At 37.4% G+C, this 18,869-nt stretch overlaps 1 protein-coding gene across 8 annotated transcripts in view; it reads right to left on the bottom strand.

Moving 5' to 3' along the window:
• Positions 1-18,869, bottom strand: part of SYCP2 (synaptonemal complex protein 2) — an 89,552-nt gene that overhangs the window by 53,814 nt on the left and 16,869 nt on the right. For all 8 annotated transcript variants that reach the window (XM_047852200.1, XM_047852196.1, XM_047852197.1 and 5 more), the window contains 8 exons: positions 15,390-15,475; positions 14,639-14,724; positions 14,326-14,360; positions 13,336-13,478; positions 13,197-13,249; positions 11,267-11,312; positions 10,608-10,703; positions 6,138-6,198 (listed from right to left, as the gene is read on the bottom strand). In XM_047852200.1, coding sequence (XP_047708156.1) covers positions 6,138-6,198; positions 10,608-10,703; positions 11,267-11,312; positions 13,197-13,249; positions 13,336-13,478; positions 14,326-14,360; positions 14,639-14,724; positions 15,390-15,475 — 606 coding nt within the window. The remainder of the gene's footprint in view (positions 1-6,137; positions 6,199-10,607; positions 10,704-11,266; positions 11,313-13,196; positions 13,250-13,335; positions 13,479-14,325; positions 14,361-14,638; positions 14,725-15,389; positions 15,476-18,869) is intronic.

Below are 18,869 nucleotides of genomic sequence, written 5' to 3'. Positions count from 1 at the left end.
CCTGCACTCTGCCACAGAAAGACATAGACCTAGCATACAGAACATCAAATTCCTGCCTGACTTCTGGGAATCAGTGCCAATGATACAGAAAAGGAGAATACGTACCGAAACCAAGTGGGGTTTATCCCTAGAATGCAAAGTTAGTCTAACGTTGGAAAATCAACGTATTTCTATTAGGAACCTAACAAGAGAAACCATGTGTTACATCAACACATGCAGGAAAAGCATTTCCCCAAACCCAACATTCTTTATTATCAAGGAGGGCTCTCAGCAGCTTAGGAATAAAAGAGAATTTCCTCAGTCTGATAGAGGGTACACATGAAAAAGTGTCACCGTAAATAGGTCATAGCGAAAAAAATGCTTTCCCCTTAACATCAGAAGCTAGATCAAGACATAGGCTCCCGTCACTTCTACTCAACATGGTACTGAAGGTTCCCGGCAGCGTAATACGGCAAGGAGGGAAGACTGACCCTACGGAGTGTCGTCAAGGATGTGGACAACTGGAACTCTCACACACTGGTGGTAAAAATGTAAAATGATAAAACTGCTTTGGACAAGTCTAAAAGTTTCTGAAAAAGGTAAACCTATACCTGTGCTTTTGATCACACTCCCTGGTATTTATCCAGGAGAAATAAAAGCATATATATATAATCACACATACGTGAAGATAATTATACATGAATATTTTCAGTGGCACTTTATAATAGCTGGAAACGGAACACTCCAGATAGTCATCAACAGGGGAATGGGCGGAACAAACTGAAGTAAAACCATACGCTGGAATACCATTCAGCAATAAAAAGGATTAAACTCTTGATACATGTGATGTGGCTAAATAAAAAAAAAATACAAATGTATATACAAAATATGTCCTATATAAACGTATATATTATGTGTAATATATGTCACGTAAAATATGTAGAATATGTACTTCTACATGTATACTTTGTATATTATACATTACATAGACAGTATACATAAATACATCATATACTGATACAAGTGTGTATGTATATACATATGCATTACTAAAAGAAAGCAGCCAGAAAAAATTGCTACATGCTATATAATTCTATTTATAGAGACTGCAGAAAATGTAAACTTATCCAAGGTACAGAAAACATCAGTGACTTCCTGGGGATAGAGTAGGAGATGGGATGAACAGATCAAAAGGAGCATAGGGGTGCCTGGGTGGCTCAGTGGGTTGAGTGTCTGACTCTTGATTTTGGCTCAGGTCACGATCCCAGGGTCACGGGATCAAGCCCTGTTTTGGGCTCCACACTGTGTGTAGAGCCTGCTTGAGATTCTCTCTTTCCCTCTGCCCTTCTCCCGTGCTCATGTTTTCTCTCTAAAAATTAAAAATTAATAAATCTTTTTTTTTTTAACGTTTATTTATTTTTGAGGCAGAGAGAGATAGAGCGTGAACGGGGGAGGGTCAGAGAGAGAGGGAGACACAGAATCGGAAGCAGGCTCCAGGCTCCGAGCCATCAGCTCAGAGCCCGATGCGGGGCTCGAACTCACAGACCGCGAGATCGTGACCTGAGCTGAAGTCGGACGCTCAACCGGCTGAGCCACCCAGGCGCCCCTAAAAATTAAAAATTAAAAAAAAAGGAGCATAAAGAACATTTAGGGAGACTGGATATATTTACTAACTTGAATACCCTAATGGTTTCAATGTGTGTTTATACATGTGAAGACTCACCAGCTTCCTCAACCCGATGGAAATTTATCTACAAAAACCTTCAGCTAACGTCATGCTTAATGGTCAAATACTCAATATTCTTCCTTAAGCAAAGATGATGAAGAAAGCAAAGATGACCACTTTTACCACTTCTATTCAATATTGTACTAGAAGTTCTAGCCATTGCAATAATGCAAAGGGAGGAATAAAGGAAGGGAGGGAGGGGAGAATAAAAGACGGATAAGAAAAGAAAGGGAGGGAGGAATGGAGGAAGTAAGTTAGTTAAGGAAGGGCCTTAGAGTCAGAAAGAAGTAAAACCCTATCTCTATCTGCAGATACCATGACCGACTACCCAGAATAACCTCAGGAATCCACATTACAACCACTGGAACTAAATAGTGACTTTGGCAAGATTGTAGGATACGAGGCAACTATTGCAAAATCAGTTATATTTTTATATACTAATAGAAAATATTTGGAAAATGAAATTAAAGATTCATTCCATTTACAATCATACAAGGTAAGATTGAAGACTCAGGAATAAGTTCATCAAGGGGTGTGTAAGATTTCTACACTGAAAACTACAAAGCGCTGTGGAGCGAAATTGAGGACCTGAATAAATGTAAAGATATACCACGTTTGTGGACTGAAATACGTACTATTGTCACAATGTTGCCCCTCCCCCTCTCAAACTACAATCGCAATCATACATACTGCTACATCCAGCGGGCTTTTTGTAGCAAGTAGTAGGTCAACTCTAAAAGTTATATGGAAATACAAAAGATCTAGAATTTCCTGAAAAAAAAAAAAAAAACCCACAATTTTAGAAGACTTGTACTACCCAATTTCAAGACTAACCAAAAATCTACAGTAATTAAAACAGTGTGGGACTGGCATCGTGGACGGAAAATAGATCCGTGGGATGGAGTACGGCTGTAAGAAATAAGATGTGAACTTCTATCAGTCATCTGACTTTCAAGAAGGGAATCAATGACATCCAGTGGGGAAAGGAAAGCCTTTTCATCAAATGGTCCTAGAAGTAACTGCATGTCCATAGAAAAGTAAAAATGAACCTCAACTCCTGTATCATACCAGAACCAAATATTAATTTGTAATGGATCATAATCCTAAACATAAAAGCTAAAACCACGAAGTTCTGACAGAAAAACAAAAGTTCTTTATGATTTGGTAGTAGGCAAAAGTTACATAAACCTATAAGCACAAATGAAAAAAGTGATAAAGTGGACTGTAAACTTAAAGACTTCTGCTCATTAAAGACACCATTAACAAACTTAAAAAGCAAGACACAGATGGGGAGAGAATACACATATGTATCCATCAAAGGATTGGTATGCACAATATTTGTAAGAATCCAAAAACTTAATATAAAAAAAGACACCCCAGTAAAAAAAAGGACAAAATATTTAAACAGATACATCACAAAGGAATATATATGAATGACAACCAAGCATATGTAAAAGCGCTCGAAGTCCGGAATTGTGATGCCTACAACTTTGGTTTTCTTTTTCCACATCACTTTGGCTATTTGGGCTCTTTTGCAATGTCATCCAAATTTTGGAATTGTTTGTTGCGGCTCTGTGAAGAATGCTGGTAATATTTTGATAGGGATTTCACTGAATGTGTAGATTGCTTTGGGTAGTACTGACATTTTAACAATGATTGTTCTTCCAATCCATGAGCATGGAATGTTTTTCCATTTCTTTGTGTCTTCTTCAATTTCTTTCACAAGCTTTCTATAGTTTTCAGCATACAGATCTTTTAGCTCTTCAACTAGGTTTACTCCTACGTGTTTTATGGGTTTTGGTGCAACTGTAAATGGGACTGATTCCTTGATTTGTCTTTCTGCTGTTTCGTAAGTGGTATATAGAAATACAACTGATTTCTTTCTGCACATTGATCTCATATCCTGCTACTCTGCTGAATTCATGTATCAGTATCAGCAGTTTCTTGGTGGAGGCTTTTGGGTTTTCCACGTAGAGTATCAGACTTCAAGCTATACTACAAGACTGTAATCAAGATACTATGGTACTGGCACAAAAACAGACACACAGATCAACGGAAGAGAATACAGAACCCAGAAATGGACCCACCAAGGTACGGCCAACTAATCTTTGACAAATCAGGAAAGAGTATCCAATGGAAAAAGACAGTCTCTTCAGCAAGTGGTACTGGGAACCCTGGACAGCGACATGCAGAAGAATGAACCTGGACCACTTTCTTACACCACACACAAAAATAAACTCAAAATGGATAAAAAACCTAAATTTAAGACAGGAAACCATCAAAATTCTAGAGGAGAAAACAAACAACAAACTCTTTGACCTTAGCTACAGCAACTTCTTACTAGACACGTCTCTGGAGGCAAGGGAAACAAAAGCAAAAACGAACTATTGGGACCTCATCGAGATAAAAAGCTTCTGCACAGTAAAAGAAACAATCAACAAAACTAAAAGGCAACTGACAGAATGGGAGAAGATATTTGCAAATGATGTATCAGACAAAGGCTTAGCATCCAAAATGTATAAAGGACTTCTCAAGCTCAACACCCAAAAAACAAATATTCCAGTGAAGAAATGAGCAAAATACACGAATAGACACTTTTCCAAAGAAGACATACAGATCGCTAACAGACACATGAAAAGAGACTCAACAGCACTCATCATCAGGGAAATACAAATCAAAACCACAATGAGATACCACCTCACACCTTTCAGAATGGCTAAAATTAACAACTCAGGCAACAACAGATGTTGGCGAGAGAACACCCCAAAGTGTTCAAAAAGGAAACCCTTTTGCACTGCTGGTGAGAATGCAAACTATTGCAGCCACTCTGGAAAACAGTATGGAGGTTCCTCAAAAAACTGAAAATAGAGCTACCCTATAACCCAGCAGTTGCACTACTAGGTATTCATCCAAAGGATACAAAAATGCTGATTCAAAGGGGCACATGCACCCCAACGTTTACAGCAACACTACTGACAATAGCCAAATTATGGAAAGAGCCTGCATGTCCATCAACTGATTAATGGATAAAGGAAATGTGATGTTTATGTGTGTGTGTGTGTGTGTGTGCGCGTTATTATGTGTGTATATGTATATGTGTGCGCAAACACACACAGTGGAATACGACTCAGAGATCAAAAAGATTGAAATCCTGCCATTTGCAACAACATGGATGGAACTGGAGGGTATTACATTAAGCTAAATAAGTCAGTCAAAGAAAGACAAATATCATATGATTTCACACATGTGGAATTTAAGAAACACAACAGATGAACACAGGGGAAGGGAAGGAAAGATAAAATAAAAACAGGGAGGCAAACCATAAGAGACTCCTAAATACCAAGAACAAACTGAGTGTTGCTGGAGAGGTGTTGGACTAAATGGGTGATGGTCATTAAAGATGAGCACTGGGTGTTACACTTAAGTGATGAATCACTAATTTCTACTCCTGAAACCATTATTACACTATAGGTTTACTAACTTGGATTTGAATTAAAAAAATAATAAAAGTGCTTAGCATTTCTGGTCACCAGTTATTTGCAATTAATGACAATCACGACTGGGGTGCCTAGGTGGCTCAGTCGGTTGAGCGTCCAACTCGGCTTATGGTTCAAGAGTTTGAGCCCCGCGTTGGGCTCTGTGCTGACAGCTCAGAGCCCGGAGCCTGCTTTGGATTTTGTGTCTCCCTCTCTCTGTGCCCCTCCCAGCTCATGTTCTGTCTCTCTCTCTGTCTCAAAAATAAACAATCATTAAAAAAGTTTTTTTAATTAAAAACAAAAGACTATCATGACATACCACTACATCCCTACTGAAATGACTAAAATATATCTTGATATGTGAATCTGTAGTGGGGCCAGTCTTACAAGTTGTAGGACTTTGTCCAGCAATGTTATACAATGCCAGTCATAAAAGTGCAGGAACTAGATGTCTGGATCTAATCATACTAACAGAATAAAAAGGCAAGAGCCTTGAATATATTGACAATAAAGTGACTGATCATGGGTTTTAGAGTAGATAACAAAAATAAGTTCCAAAAGGAGTTAGGAAATTGGGGGTGAGGGAAATGTGGGTTCAGGGAATTCTGTTATTAATATGAATGCAAGAAACTGTTGACTTTGTTTTCATGAGTATTTTTTTACCCCAGAGCGCATATAACTGCCATGTGATAAGAATCAAGTAGAGGGGCGCCTGGGTGGCGCAGTCGGTTAAGCGTCCGACTTCAGCCAGGTCACGATCTCGCGGTCCGTGAGTTCGAGCCCCGCATCGGGCTCTGGGCTGATGGCTCAGAGCCTGGAGCCTGTTTCCGATTCTGTGTCTCCCTCTCTCTCTGCCCCTCCCCCGTTCATGCTCTGTCTCTCTCTGTCCCAAAAATAAATAAACGTTGGGAAAAAAAAAAAAAAAAAAAGAATCAAGTAGAAAATAAGCTTAATACCTTCAATGCTGTATATTTGTACTCTTTCCTCAGGCACAGTCACTGCTTCCCATTGATGATCCTTAAATTTAAAAACAGGTTTGACCATAAATAAATAATTTACCCCTGCTTTACACCCTCTTTAAACACCACTATTTAAGTTATACAATCAAGTTTATTTTTTATTAAGTACCACTAAGTAACCAGTTGATACTACCTATTTCTTGCTCCATCAATTGATTGTGTAATAAATACATTACAGGCCACATTTAATCTGCTTGTTCACTTTTAAAACAAAATTTGATGGTGTAATTCCCTGGTTTTCTATTCTTGACCAAAAAAAAAAAAAAAAAAAAGAGTAACTACCATCAATATATATTGGAGAATATCCTTTTTAAGAATGTTACCAAATCCTGTTATTTTGCCTTTGAAATACTGTGCGAAATCATGCACATCCATCAATTCCCACTCATTGCCTGTCCTTAGATTCGAACACGGAATGCATGTGAATAATAGCTGAAATATTTCCCCCTTCTCCCTTCCCAGTGCTTTTGCTGAAAATTTGCAAAACGGGGTAACACTGATTTCACACATGCACAAAAGCTACAGGAAAAATTAGATTCCACTGCTAAGAGATGGGATCCGAAAACCTCCCACTCATCTGGTGAGGAAAACAGACCCAGTCCTTTTGCGGTTCGGGACAATTCATCCCAGGGAATTCACCTGAACCCTCCATCTGTTTGCTAACTGCCTCCACTTCTCGGCCTGGATTGAAACCGGTGCACAGGCTGAGGGCCCCACCGCTGCTACCGCTACTGCAACCACATCGCTGGCTACGGTGCTGGCTGCCCCATATACCGCAGAACCTCAGGGCCGGGAGGAAAGGGTCGGTCTTGTCTTTTCTGCCCGACACTCCGAGCAGTTTCAGGTCTCTCTGGGTATAAAAAAACTTGCTCCCGTGAGGCATATGCAGCTGGCCATTTTCAGGTTCTAACTCCAAAGTGATGCTTCCTGCTTTACTGCCTTCCTTTTTAAGAAATTTTTATCTTAGGGACATTTTCATATGGGTTAAAAGTACAAGTCCTCGTATAACAAAACCAACTCTGCCCTCGCCGAGCCTCCACAGGCCCCGGTACGCCACACACATCTTGCTTCACCTTCACTGCCTACCCTCCCTCTATCGTATGCTCTTCCTCTTGACCTTGGTTTTTATTTGTGGTTTTGTTTTTTTTTTTAACGTTTATTTATTATTGAGGGACAGAGAGACACAGAGCATGAGCAGGAGAGGAGCCGAGAGGTGTAGAGACACAGAACCCGAAGCAGGCTCCAGGCTCTGAGCTGTCAGCACAGAGCCCGACGCGGGGCTCAACCCCACGAACTGCGAGACCATGACCTGAGCCGAAGTCGGACGCTCAACAGACTGAGCCACCCAGGCACCACGACCTTGGTTTTTATTTAATCTATCATCCTGGCCGTCGGTTTGGAAAAGCTCTTATTCTTAAAGTAAAACAAAGTACCTCACGAAAACCCTCCTTTGAATCCAATCTCACTTTAGCGACTACTGTGCCTTCCCCTGACTTGGCGTCCTGACTTCTTGCACAGACACGCAAACATTCCAGGAATGCACAAACCGCATGGCTTCCATAGAACTGCTGTCTCACGGATCACCAGTTCTGATGTCAGTTAACACTTGATTTGACACTGTTCACCATTTCCACCCTCATAAAAAACACCCTTCTCTTCACTTTCATAACATGACACCCTTCCAGTTTGTTCTCTTTTGGCTGATTCTGTAAGTGTCCTTCGGGCTAGCATTCCTTCTACCTATGCTGCGTCTATCCGTGGTTCCCAGTTCTGTCATTACATCCCACGATCGTGTTTATCATCTATACGTAGATGGCTTCTAAATCTCCACTGTGCACACTTCCCTCACTTGAACTTCAGATCAGTATATCCAACTGCCTAGCAGACATCTTTGCTGAATGTCCCACAAGGATCTCCACGTCAAACATGCAAAACTGAACTCTACTCCCTATTTCTCCTACAGAACGCATCCTCCTGTGACACAGCTCTATCCACCCACTCAAGCTTTATTAATCCTTCTTTCTCTTTTTGCCAGAGAAAAAAATCAGGTCTGCTCAATTCTCTTTTCAAGTCTTCCTGGAATCCATTCATTTCCATCCATCTCTACTGTCACTTTCCAAGATCACACCAGCATGACTTCTCACCAGCATTACCACAGGTCTCCTGCCACTGGTCTTGTCCCTTTTTAATCTGTTCTCCCCCCCGTCCCCCAGAAGAATCTTTAACAAGAAGGTGAGCCTCAGTGCCTAGCATAAATCTTGCACATAGTAATTTCTTACTTAATATTCCTTGAATTGATGTTACTTCCTACTTGTAACCCTTCTTTGGCTCCACACTGCTTTATTTCTTTCCAATCTCCTTTCCACTCTATGTACTAACCATACCATAAATCTTTCAGTTCTGTGAGTTTTCTATTCACTCATTCTTGCAATAAATTTGAGTCCTTGATTAGCTATAAATAAGAAGACACAAGTCCTTGATTTCATAAATCTTATACTCTGTTGGGGGAAAACAAACAACAAACAAAATGATTTTAAGCAACAATTACTACTGTAAGGGAAATAAAACAAGACAATGTGATATAATGTGGTTGGGAGGCAACTTTAGACATTAGATGGAGTTACCAAAGAATATCTCCATAAAGAAGCAATATTTGGGGGCGCCTGGGTGGCGCAGTCGGTTAAGCATCCGACTTCAGCCAGGTCACGATCTCGCGGTCCGTGAGTTCGAGCCCCGCGTCAGGCTCTGGGCCGATGGCCCAGAGCCTGGAGCCTGTTTCCGATTCTGTGTCTCCCTCTCTCTCTGCCCCTCCCCCGTTCATGCTCTGTCTCTCTCTGTCCCAAAAATAAATAAACGTTGAAAAAAAAAATTAAAAAAAAAAAAAAAAAAAAAAAAAAAAAAGAAGCAATATTTGTATTGAAACCGAAATGGGAAGAAACTAAGATGCAAAGATCTGGCACCTTCTAGGCAGAAGAACCAGCAAGTAGAGAGATCCGAAATGGGCATGATCTTTGTTAAAGAAATAGGAAAAAAAAAAAAAAATGAATGTGGCTGGAACATAGTAAGCATAGAGAATGGTCTTGAGATGTCAGAGAAACAGCCAGGGGCCAGATCATAAAGACCCTCATATACAATGTTAAAGAGATGAAAGATGGGTTTTAAGCAGCCACTCTACAGAGTATGGATTCTAAGAAAGTCAGAGAGAATACAGGGAGAATGTACTATTGCTACAGAAATCCAGAAAGGAGGGGATTCTGAATATGTGTTTTGGAAGAAGAATCTCCCTACATTTCTAGATCAGTGTCTGGAACACAGCAGGATTTAACACTTATAAATGCATTTTATACTATCCCTACCATGTATCATACTATAATTGCTTATTTTCTTGTTGGAATCATCCATAACATCAAACTGAGTAAAGGTAGGGATTATATCAATCCTATTCTATCTTCTTCCAAAATGAAATCCCATTCCTAAAAAGCCAGTTAAAAATATTCCTACAAACCCTAAAAGAATAAATACACTAATAAAAACTGTCAGTGACCCTGAGAAGCAGTGCTAGTTTCTGGAACTCAATTTTAATTAAGTATTCTATGAAGATACTCTAACATAAAAAGAAACAATGTGGAAATCTTCAGGAGCATTTTGTTAAGGTCTATCCATAGTTTACCTGGAACAAAAAAGCAGTATTTTACAAGAGCAGACTAAAATGACTAAATCCTCATTAAAGCATCCGCAACCGCATCTGATCAGTAAGTGCGGATCAACTCTTAGTTGGATGTTTACGAAGTGACTATATGGTTAGGACTAGAAGCTTGCCTACGGACCAAATATTCAGGATAGCTATTTGGAAACAATGACTCAAGAATTCTGCTCAGGTTAAAAAGAAGTCAGTAGAAAATATACCATCTGGCTGGAAAGTTTAAACATAGCTATTAATATAGCACATAAAGAAGTAAATCTCTTCCAGATACCACCATAAGAATCAATCCCTCTCTATTTTCAAACAGAAGATTTTAGAAGGTATAAGACCACTCGTCATTACCTGTTAATATTTTTAAGGGAGTGCCTCTGTATTTGAGTAACTGGTGTCTTTTCTAAATTTCACTCTTGTTCATATGAATGTTAAATGTTATATCATTAACATGTAATTTATTTCTGAAAAGCTCAGATTGAAAAACTAGTATTAAAATTTAGCATCTTCTGTTGCAATAAAACATCAGAAATAATTTTCATTTCTAATTAACTGCTAAAGGGTTACCATGCTCATCAAAACTATGGGGCTAATACTAAAATCTATTAAAATAGCTAGAAAAATAAACATACAAAAAAATCTACATTCTTAAATTAAGACATTGTAGACGTACATAAACAAACATATAAAATGGTAGATGGAATAAAGCTTACGTCATTATCTCCAGCAACGTAGAATGATAGAGCCTGGCTCCCAAGATTAAAATCTATCCAAAATTCCTCAAGTTTTTCATCTGAAGGTATTTTCAACTAATAAAACAAATATATAAAACTGTTATAGACCATGATTTTAAAAACAACAACAGAAAATGAGGCCTATGTTATGTTCATGGTTCAGTTTTGTTTGTGTGTTTGTTTTTAAGAGAAAGGTGAGGAAGATAAAGGGCAGACAAGTAGAGCATTTAAACCAATTTAGAAACAATCAAAAGAAATGCTTCTTTAATATTTTACACAGAAATGAGCTCTAAGAAATCACAAATATTCCAAGTGTAAATAAAGGTTAACAATATCAGTCTGAATATATTAATGAATGATAAATCAATCAGTGGGCTTGATTAAGGGAAAGAAAGAAAATCTGAAGCACAGACTTTTATTTAAGTTATCCTTGGCTATAAATATATCACTTCAGAAAACACACACACACACACACACACACACACACACACACACACAGAATACTAGACTAGACTAGCTGTATCTGTGATCAAATTATGACTATTTTTAATGTTCTTGTCAATTTATAAGCTGTAATTGACTTGACCCTGGTATCAAAATTCATCCAATAACTAAAACATGTTAAATTCAAAACTCACCTCATGTTTATCAAGAAATGCTGATAAACAAGGAAATGTAAAGACCCTGAAATAAAAAAGTAGTTTGCGCTAAAGATTAATAGGCCTTCACAGTGTAATCTTGACCAGCCATAGAGAGCATATCTAGGATCAGAAGGAAATCAGGAAGTAGGCATAACGACTGAAATCAAATCATCTTTTCTTTCTTATTACTTTTTTTTAATGTTTACTTATTTTTGAGAGAGACAAATAGAACATGAGTGGCAGAGGGGCAGAGAGAGAGAGACACAGAATCCAAGGCAGGCTCCAGGCTCTGAGCTGTCAGCACAGAGCACAACGCAGGGCTTGAACCCACAAGAGGCAAGACCATGACCCTGAGCAGAAGGCAGACGCCCAACCCTTATCCTTCTTTATTACATTTTAAAACAAGAGTTTAATGGAAATTTGTTTCTGTGTATTATTTTGAGGATACTACTACTCAACCTTCCATTCTGACTCGAGTGAGTGTACCAATTTACTTTTCATGCCATCGACTCAGAGTAGAAATTCCTAATTTAGCAGATACTTTCAGTACAGTGGAAGCTCCCATAGGATTTACGTGGGAAAAGAAGAGTAGAAATAAATAATACTGCTGATAAAAATGACCTAGGGGGCGCCTTAGTCTGTTTAAGTGTCCAACTCTTGATTTCAGCCCAGGTCATGATCTCACAGTTAGTGGGTCCAAGCCCCACATCGGGCTCCACACTGACAACGTGGAGCCTGCTTGGGATTCTCTCTCTCCCCCTTTCTCCACCCCTCCCCCACAAAAGCTCACATGGTGGCTCTCAAAAAAATAAATAAATAAATAAACTTAAAAAAAAAAAAAAAAAAAGACTGAATTCACAGAACGCTTTCTTGGGCAGATAATATTATGAGCACTTAGCATATGATCATCTAACTTAATTTTCACAACAAACGTACGAGGTAGGTGTTAGTATAATTTTACAGCTAAGGAACTGAGACAAGTAAGTTTAGTACTTTGCCCAACATTAGAATAGGAAGAGGAGGGGCGCCTGGGTGGCACAGTCGGTTAAGCGTCCGACTTCAGCCAGGTCACGATCTCGCGGTCCGGGAGTTCGAGCCCCGCGTCAGGCTCTGGGCTGAAGGCTCGGAGCCTGGAGCCTGTTTCCGATTCTGTGTCTCCCTCTCTCTCTGCCCCTCCCCCATTCATGCTCTGTCTCTCTCTGTCCCAAAAATAAATTAAAAAAAAAAAAAAAAAAAAACGTTGGAAAAAAAAAATTTAAAAAAACAGAATAGGAAGAGGAGAACTATAATTCAAATCCAAATAGCATGAGTCCCTGCACTTAACCCTCAGCCTGTCTTTTGTTTCCTAAAGTAAATGTGAACTCACACATCCAATAAATGTATCCTGAGCATCTAAAATACAGTGCAAGACACTGAACTCCAAATACTATTCTTCTGTTACTACCAAAAGTGATAATTATGATAATTACCTTTCATTCATGCCCATTCCCGAGATTAGATAACCTCAGAAAGGTTAGCCTTAGTGTATGTTAATTATAAAAAAATGTATTTGTTTGTCGTGTATTTTTATTACAGTACGTGGAGAAAGGAGGTAGCTCAAGTAATATTTATACCTAGATTTTTACAATAATGCAAATGGAATTCTAAATTATAGTAAATCAATTTCAGACACTCAAAGTTATTAATATTAACTAAAAATGCATGTTTCCTCTAAAAAGTACGAAGTAAAATAAGACCAGTGGAAGATTATTTCAGCCTACCAATGTAGTACCTTATTACACAGTGTTACAACAGGATATTGGTTTAAGTATCTCTGTGCATTTTCCATTCCAACACAACAAATAAATTTTAAAGGTTCAACACTGTGTACTCCCTCTTGAGCTCTAGTTCTTTGTCAGTAAATGGCTGAATACTGTATTATGCTTACCTTCTCTTGTCTCCAAGCATGCCATTTACAAGGTTGAGAAATACTCTGCAATCCTAATTTTAAAAAAAAGAGAGACTTTTAAAAAGCAGAGTGATTTTTAAAAACTGTTGTTAATTTGGTATTTTTTTATACTACTCACTGTTTCAAATTCAGAGTCTTTAATTCCTTTAAATGCATTAGCAATAAAATCCATTGAAAACCACTGACATGAAAGTTCCTGTCTTTGTTTTTCTGAAGTCATTCTACATAGTGCTTCTACGATACCTACTTGTAAATCATAATCTTGAAAAAAATCGTTAATATGTTATTTGAAATTGTGAAAAAGAAGCTCACACGTCATCATTTATAAGGTATTAGAACAAGCAGGAGAAAGAAAGAAAACGTTAGTGTAATTCACTCTTTTTTTTGCCATTTTCTTTAGAAGAATTAGATCTATCCCATCATCGCAAAAATGAACACAGTCCAAATAATAAGTTTACCAGCAGAAAAAAGGAGTAAAACTTTTCCCCAAAACAGGATATTTAAAAGAAACTCCTAAATATTCAAAGGCTCTGCCATTCCATTATTAGAGTTGTGAATTGCAAAATAACTCATACAATAATCTATAAATCACAGAACCTTCTACTTTTGTACTATGTTTATAGTTATTCCAAAGTACTTTAACCAGTGGTCTGTTCTATATGTAAATCACTACACATCAAAATGTTCTCATATGAAACTTACAAAAGAAAATTTGGGTTCTTCTAATAAACACATTGTTTAAAAACAAACTTATTAGTCCCCAAAATATTAAAACTCCCAATTCCAAATATAAAACACTATTTGAGGAATTTCTTAGGAAAAGTAATTCAAATCTATTAGAAAATTAAATTATTATTCATAAATCTACGACAGGCATAAATTATATTTAACAACTCCTATTATCATGCTTAATTATTATTTTAGCCCCATAGATACAGATCGTTTCTTATTAGTAATTAAAAATTGCTCAATTGTACAGAGTTTATAATTTCCTCACATAATCTCACTACATTAAAATGTTAATGTTATTTTGACTAAGAAGATATTATATTCTATTAATAAATCCTGAATAATTTCAAATATGAACATTTGAAAAGAACATACTTACCTCCAGCATCTAAAATCCTTTCTCCCATACTACTCCTGTAAACCAAAATAACAGATCATATATTAAACTAGTATCAATTAAATAGAAAACCCATGTATTTGGCGGGGGGGGGGGGGGAATTTTCACTAAAATTTACAATTGGCTAGTATCACAGATCTCTGCAGGACATATAGCCATAAATTATATTACAAATCTAAAACAGCTTATCAGTTTTAATTATTAATGCAACTCATGGTTGCCTATAGCCTTGTAAAATACCCTTTAAATTATTGACTTGAACCACTAATGAAAGCAATGTAATACAAATTATTACATGAGAATAAACATTTCTTGGTCAGAGAGTATCGTTCTGGCGTCTTGAGGCATTTTGTCAAGCATAACATTCATTTTTTTTAGAGCCTAGAAAAGAAAAAAAGATAATCCATTAACTTTATATATTCAGTTATATAAATATATACATGTGTATATTTAAGTATTTAAAGAAATATCCTAGGTATACAAACTTAGAAGCCTATTTAGCACAGCATTTTATGCAGGGAATAGAGAAGGGTGGAGGAAAGAATATAAACTAAACAGTCAATACAAAAAAACATGACAAGGATATCAAAAATAAAATATACCATGATACCTACACTTATCAAAAACAGAATATACCATGAGTCCAGTTCTACTCTTTGCAATAAGACATAGGTTTTCTACTACTCTATCTTAAGAACTAAAGCAAAATTATGATTTGTTCTTACAGTTACCTATACATACACACATACATATAATAATACAGGTTATTTTTAGGATTTAAATACTGAGAACTCCTAATATCTGGATGGTTGAACTTATTTTCATCTGAGCTATGTGTACATAAACCCAGATGGCTATGACTATTCAATAAATATTTAGGTAACATTTATTCATCATTTCAGGCAATACATTAAGACAGCAGAAATACAATACATAATTAATTAAATACCAAGATAAAATGATTATTCAATTTGATGAATTGCTACCATATTTTCTTCACTTTCTCATGTTTGGGGTTTAAAAGAAAATCTAACAAATGACTTTACCTCTTGCTGAATACAAACATTCACTCTTGAATCAATAACCAGGACACAGATTTGAGGTATAAAATTTTCCGCTATTTGCCTTTTACCTGAAAGTGTTAAATCATTAATAAATGTATATTTTAAACCATTTTAAATGACAGTCTTTTCTTATTTGAGTTAATGAAAGAATGCACTAGTTCAGACACGGCCCACTGTCTAGATGGGCATCAGAAAACATGAAATCCAATCCTACCTCTTCTATGAACTAGCCATGTGGCTCTGAAGAAACACCGTTCAACAGAATGACTCATCTTGATGGCAAAGGAAAAACCCCAGATTCAGCTTCTCCTTTTGGGCACCTAAGGCAGTACTGACTTACAGTTCAAGAGGTGAAATTTCTATAGTGAAGTTCTTATGAAAACAGGCCTCATTAATTTAGTCATACAGTAAAACCTTGGATTAAAAGTAACTTGTTCTGCGAGTATTCCACAAGACAAGCAAACATCTCTAGTAAATTTTAACTTGATAAATGAGCAAGGTCACGCAATACGAGTCATACGTGATGCCGAATGTCACCTGATCACAACCAGCCAATGGGTCTTCTCTCTCTTTCTCTCTCTGAAGGATCATGGGTGACCATCTCCCATGCTCACGTGCTCAGTTTCAGGACGTGGTATTTGGCAGAAATCAGTGATTATTCAGGACATTGGAAGGTGCCCACAATTGGTGCTAGTGTATTTGTTGTCACTTTGAAGCACCTAAGGACAGTCCTTTGCTTTTCCAGGCAAGAGTGAGCTTAGGGACGCTTTGCTTCATTCTAGGTCAGGCTGCCTACAGATATAGATCCTTTCCTCTGCTGCCGTATTGCCAGTGACATTATACGGTATATGGCAAGAGTTTATTGATACTGTAGTCAACATCTGGGCGAGCGTGTACAATGGCTCCCAGCAGAAAAAGGCTGAAAAGAAAGGTGGCTAGAAGAAGAGAGGATTATGGTGGAAGTTAAGAAGGAAACCATCGAGAAGTACGAATGAGGTATGCAGTGGCCAAAACTGCAGGATTTTGTAAGAAGTCTACGTCTGCATCTCGTCTGGAGAGGAGGAGGAGAAGAGGAAGAGGAGAAAAGGCGGAGGAATCCCTCACCTCAAATGAAATGAGGGAGATGTGTAAAATGTGGGGAAAAGTACAAGATTTTGTAGAACATCACCACCCGAATAAGGCTGTAGCAGCGCAAGCGATGAATCTGTTTAACGACAACGCAGTGTCACACTTCTGCAAAATCCTCTAAAGAAGGCAAAAGTGAGTGTCATTGCATAGGTTCCTTGATTAAGTTGCACAAAAAGAAGAAGATTCCATAGATAGCAGTGATTCAGTCAGTGATAGCGAAAGCTGTCCTACACAATTACCTTCCTCTCTCTTGTCTCCTTCATCCACGCCACGAAAGTTTTCAAAGGTAAATGCAGGTTCATTTGTGTATTTTTCTTTGTATTTTGTATTTTATAATTTTGTACTATATTACAATATCATAATCATTTTTATATGAATATTTTTGGGTTGTGGAACAAATCATCTGAGTTTCCATTTCTAACGGGGAAATTCACTTCGATATACAAGTGCTTTGATTTACAAGCATGTTTTCGGACTGAGTTATTCTCGTAAACCAAGGTTTTACTGTATACTGTAAATTCCATAATGGCCATAAACTCTTGTCGATATAAAGATCTAAATATTTGAGCTTTTTCTAAAAGTTAACCCTATTCTCAAAAGAGCAGGCTTTATCAATACTAAATATATTCAGAGGAATTTGCCACATGCTATTTTATAATGCAAAGATAAAAAATAATTTTAAATAATGGCCATACTGCAACAGAAAATATACAAATTTCCAAAGTGACTACATTCAAGGAAAAAAAAAATCATTCAATGAGATAAAAAGATATAATGATTGGGGCGCCTGGGTGGCTCAGTCGGTTAAGCGGCCGACTTCGGCTCAGGTCATGATCTCACAGTTCGTGGGTTCGCGCCCCGCATCAGGCTCTGTGCTGACAGCTCAGAGCCTGGAGCCTGTTTCGGATTCTGTGTCTCCCTCTCTCTGACCCTCCCCCGTTCATGCTCTGTCTCTCTCTGTCTCAAAAATAAATAAATGTTAAAAAAAAAAAATTAAAAAAAAAAGATATAATGATTTACTTAAAATTTTTTTTGATTACTTCATACTCACTGGTGCCTTAGGATGGTTTTCTTCCCTAAAAACTTAAGAATTTAGACTAGACTGTTAAATCAACTGCAAAGCAATCGATGAAAAGGTAGCATCAACTACCATTGAAATAAATAGCAATTGAGCTTTTCAAAGGTTTTGGTTTTGAGGGCAAATTGTTCCTTTATTTACAAACAATTCACCAGCCTCAATGACTAATCCTAGGTAATTCTTCCTCAACCAACAGAGATAAAATAATTTGGACTGATTGCTTGGCACAAAAAAAAAGGGCTACTCACAAGTGAGGATGAGTTGTAATGTGTTCTCTATTTTGAAAATTTTGTCCCATTAGATCAAGAGTTGGCAAATTATGGCCCACAAACCAAATCCACCCCACTGCCCATTTTGTATGGCTGTGTTACTCATCAGCAGGTGACTCTGTGGAAATATTTGATTCGATCATGTTTCACTGAACCAGCAGTAGCAAAGTGAATTGCATTCTACTCTCATGAACTTAGCCAACATCAGTTACCACTGAATGGTTTCTGTAATTAATTAGCATGGGCTGCAGAGTTGATGTTTCTTAATGAATCTGACACAAAATTACAAGGCAAAATCATGCTGATATGACAAACTTACACTTCACTGAAGTCATTTCAATGAAACGAAGGTTATCTGAATCACAAGTTATGCTAAACTGTTTTATACATTTCCCAGGCTGTCAAAAATTAAAACAAGGAGTGACATCTCCATTCTCACACAAATTTACAGGAGTACGTTTTTTCCAAACTCCAGCTACAGGTTGAGCAGCATTTTTGGACACTGACAAAGTGCAAAGGACATTCCCATATTTCAAAACCCATTTAAATGTGCAATTGAGGGGCGTCTACCTAACCTTCAGTTGACAGTCATTCATCTGCATGCAATGACATTCTAAAAAGCAAATATTAAGAAAGGACTCTAATCTTCTACAAATGCTTTCCAAGTGATGAACACGCTCAATTAAAAATCATGCTCATGAACTGATATTTGGCATTATCTACATGAAGAGACAGTTTCTAATGCAATATACATAAAATCTCATTACAGATAAGCATAAAAAATGAACATTTGCAATGAATTCTGATAACAGCAAACACTAACTCTGAACCGTAATTAAGTGAAATGTCATCCCCTCAAGAGTACTATTCTCATTAGTTGACCTATTACAGAAACATTGTACTCAATTTTATAATATTTTGAATTGTATAAATAAAACATCTGTGGATATTTGTTTTCTTGTTATATAAGTGGCTATATAATATTCT

Source organism: Prionailurus viverrinus, chromosome A3, assembly GCF_022837055.1.
Source record: "Prionailurus viverrinus isolate Anna chromosome A3, UM_Priviv_1.0, whole genome shotgun sequence".
Taxonomy (NCBI): Eukaryota; Metazoa; Chordata; class Mammalia; order Carnivora; family Felidae; genus Prionailurus; species Prionailurus viverrinus.
The sequence above is the reverse complement of the archived record's forward strand: the minus strand, read 5'-3'. Positions and strand labels throughout refer to the sequence as shown.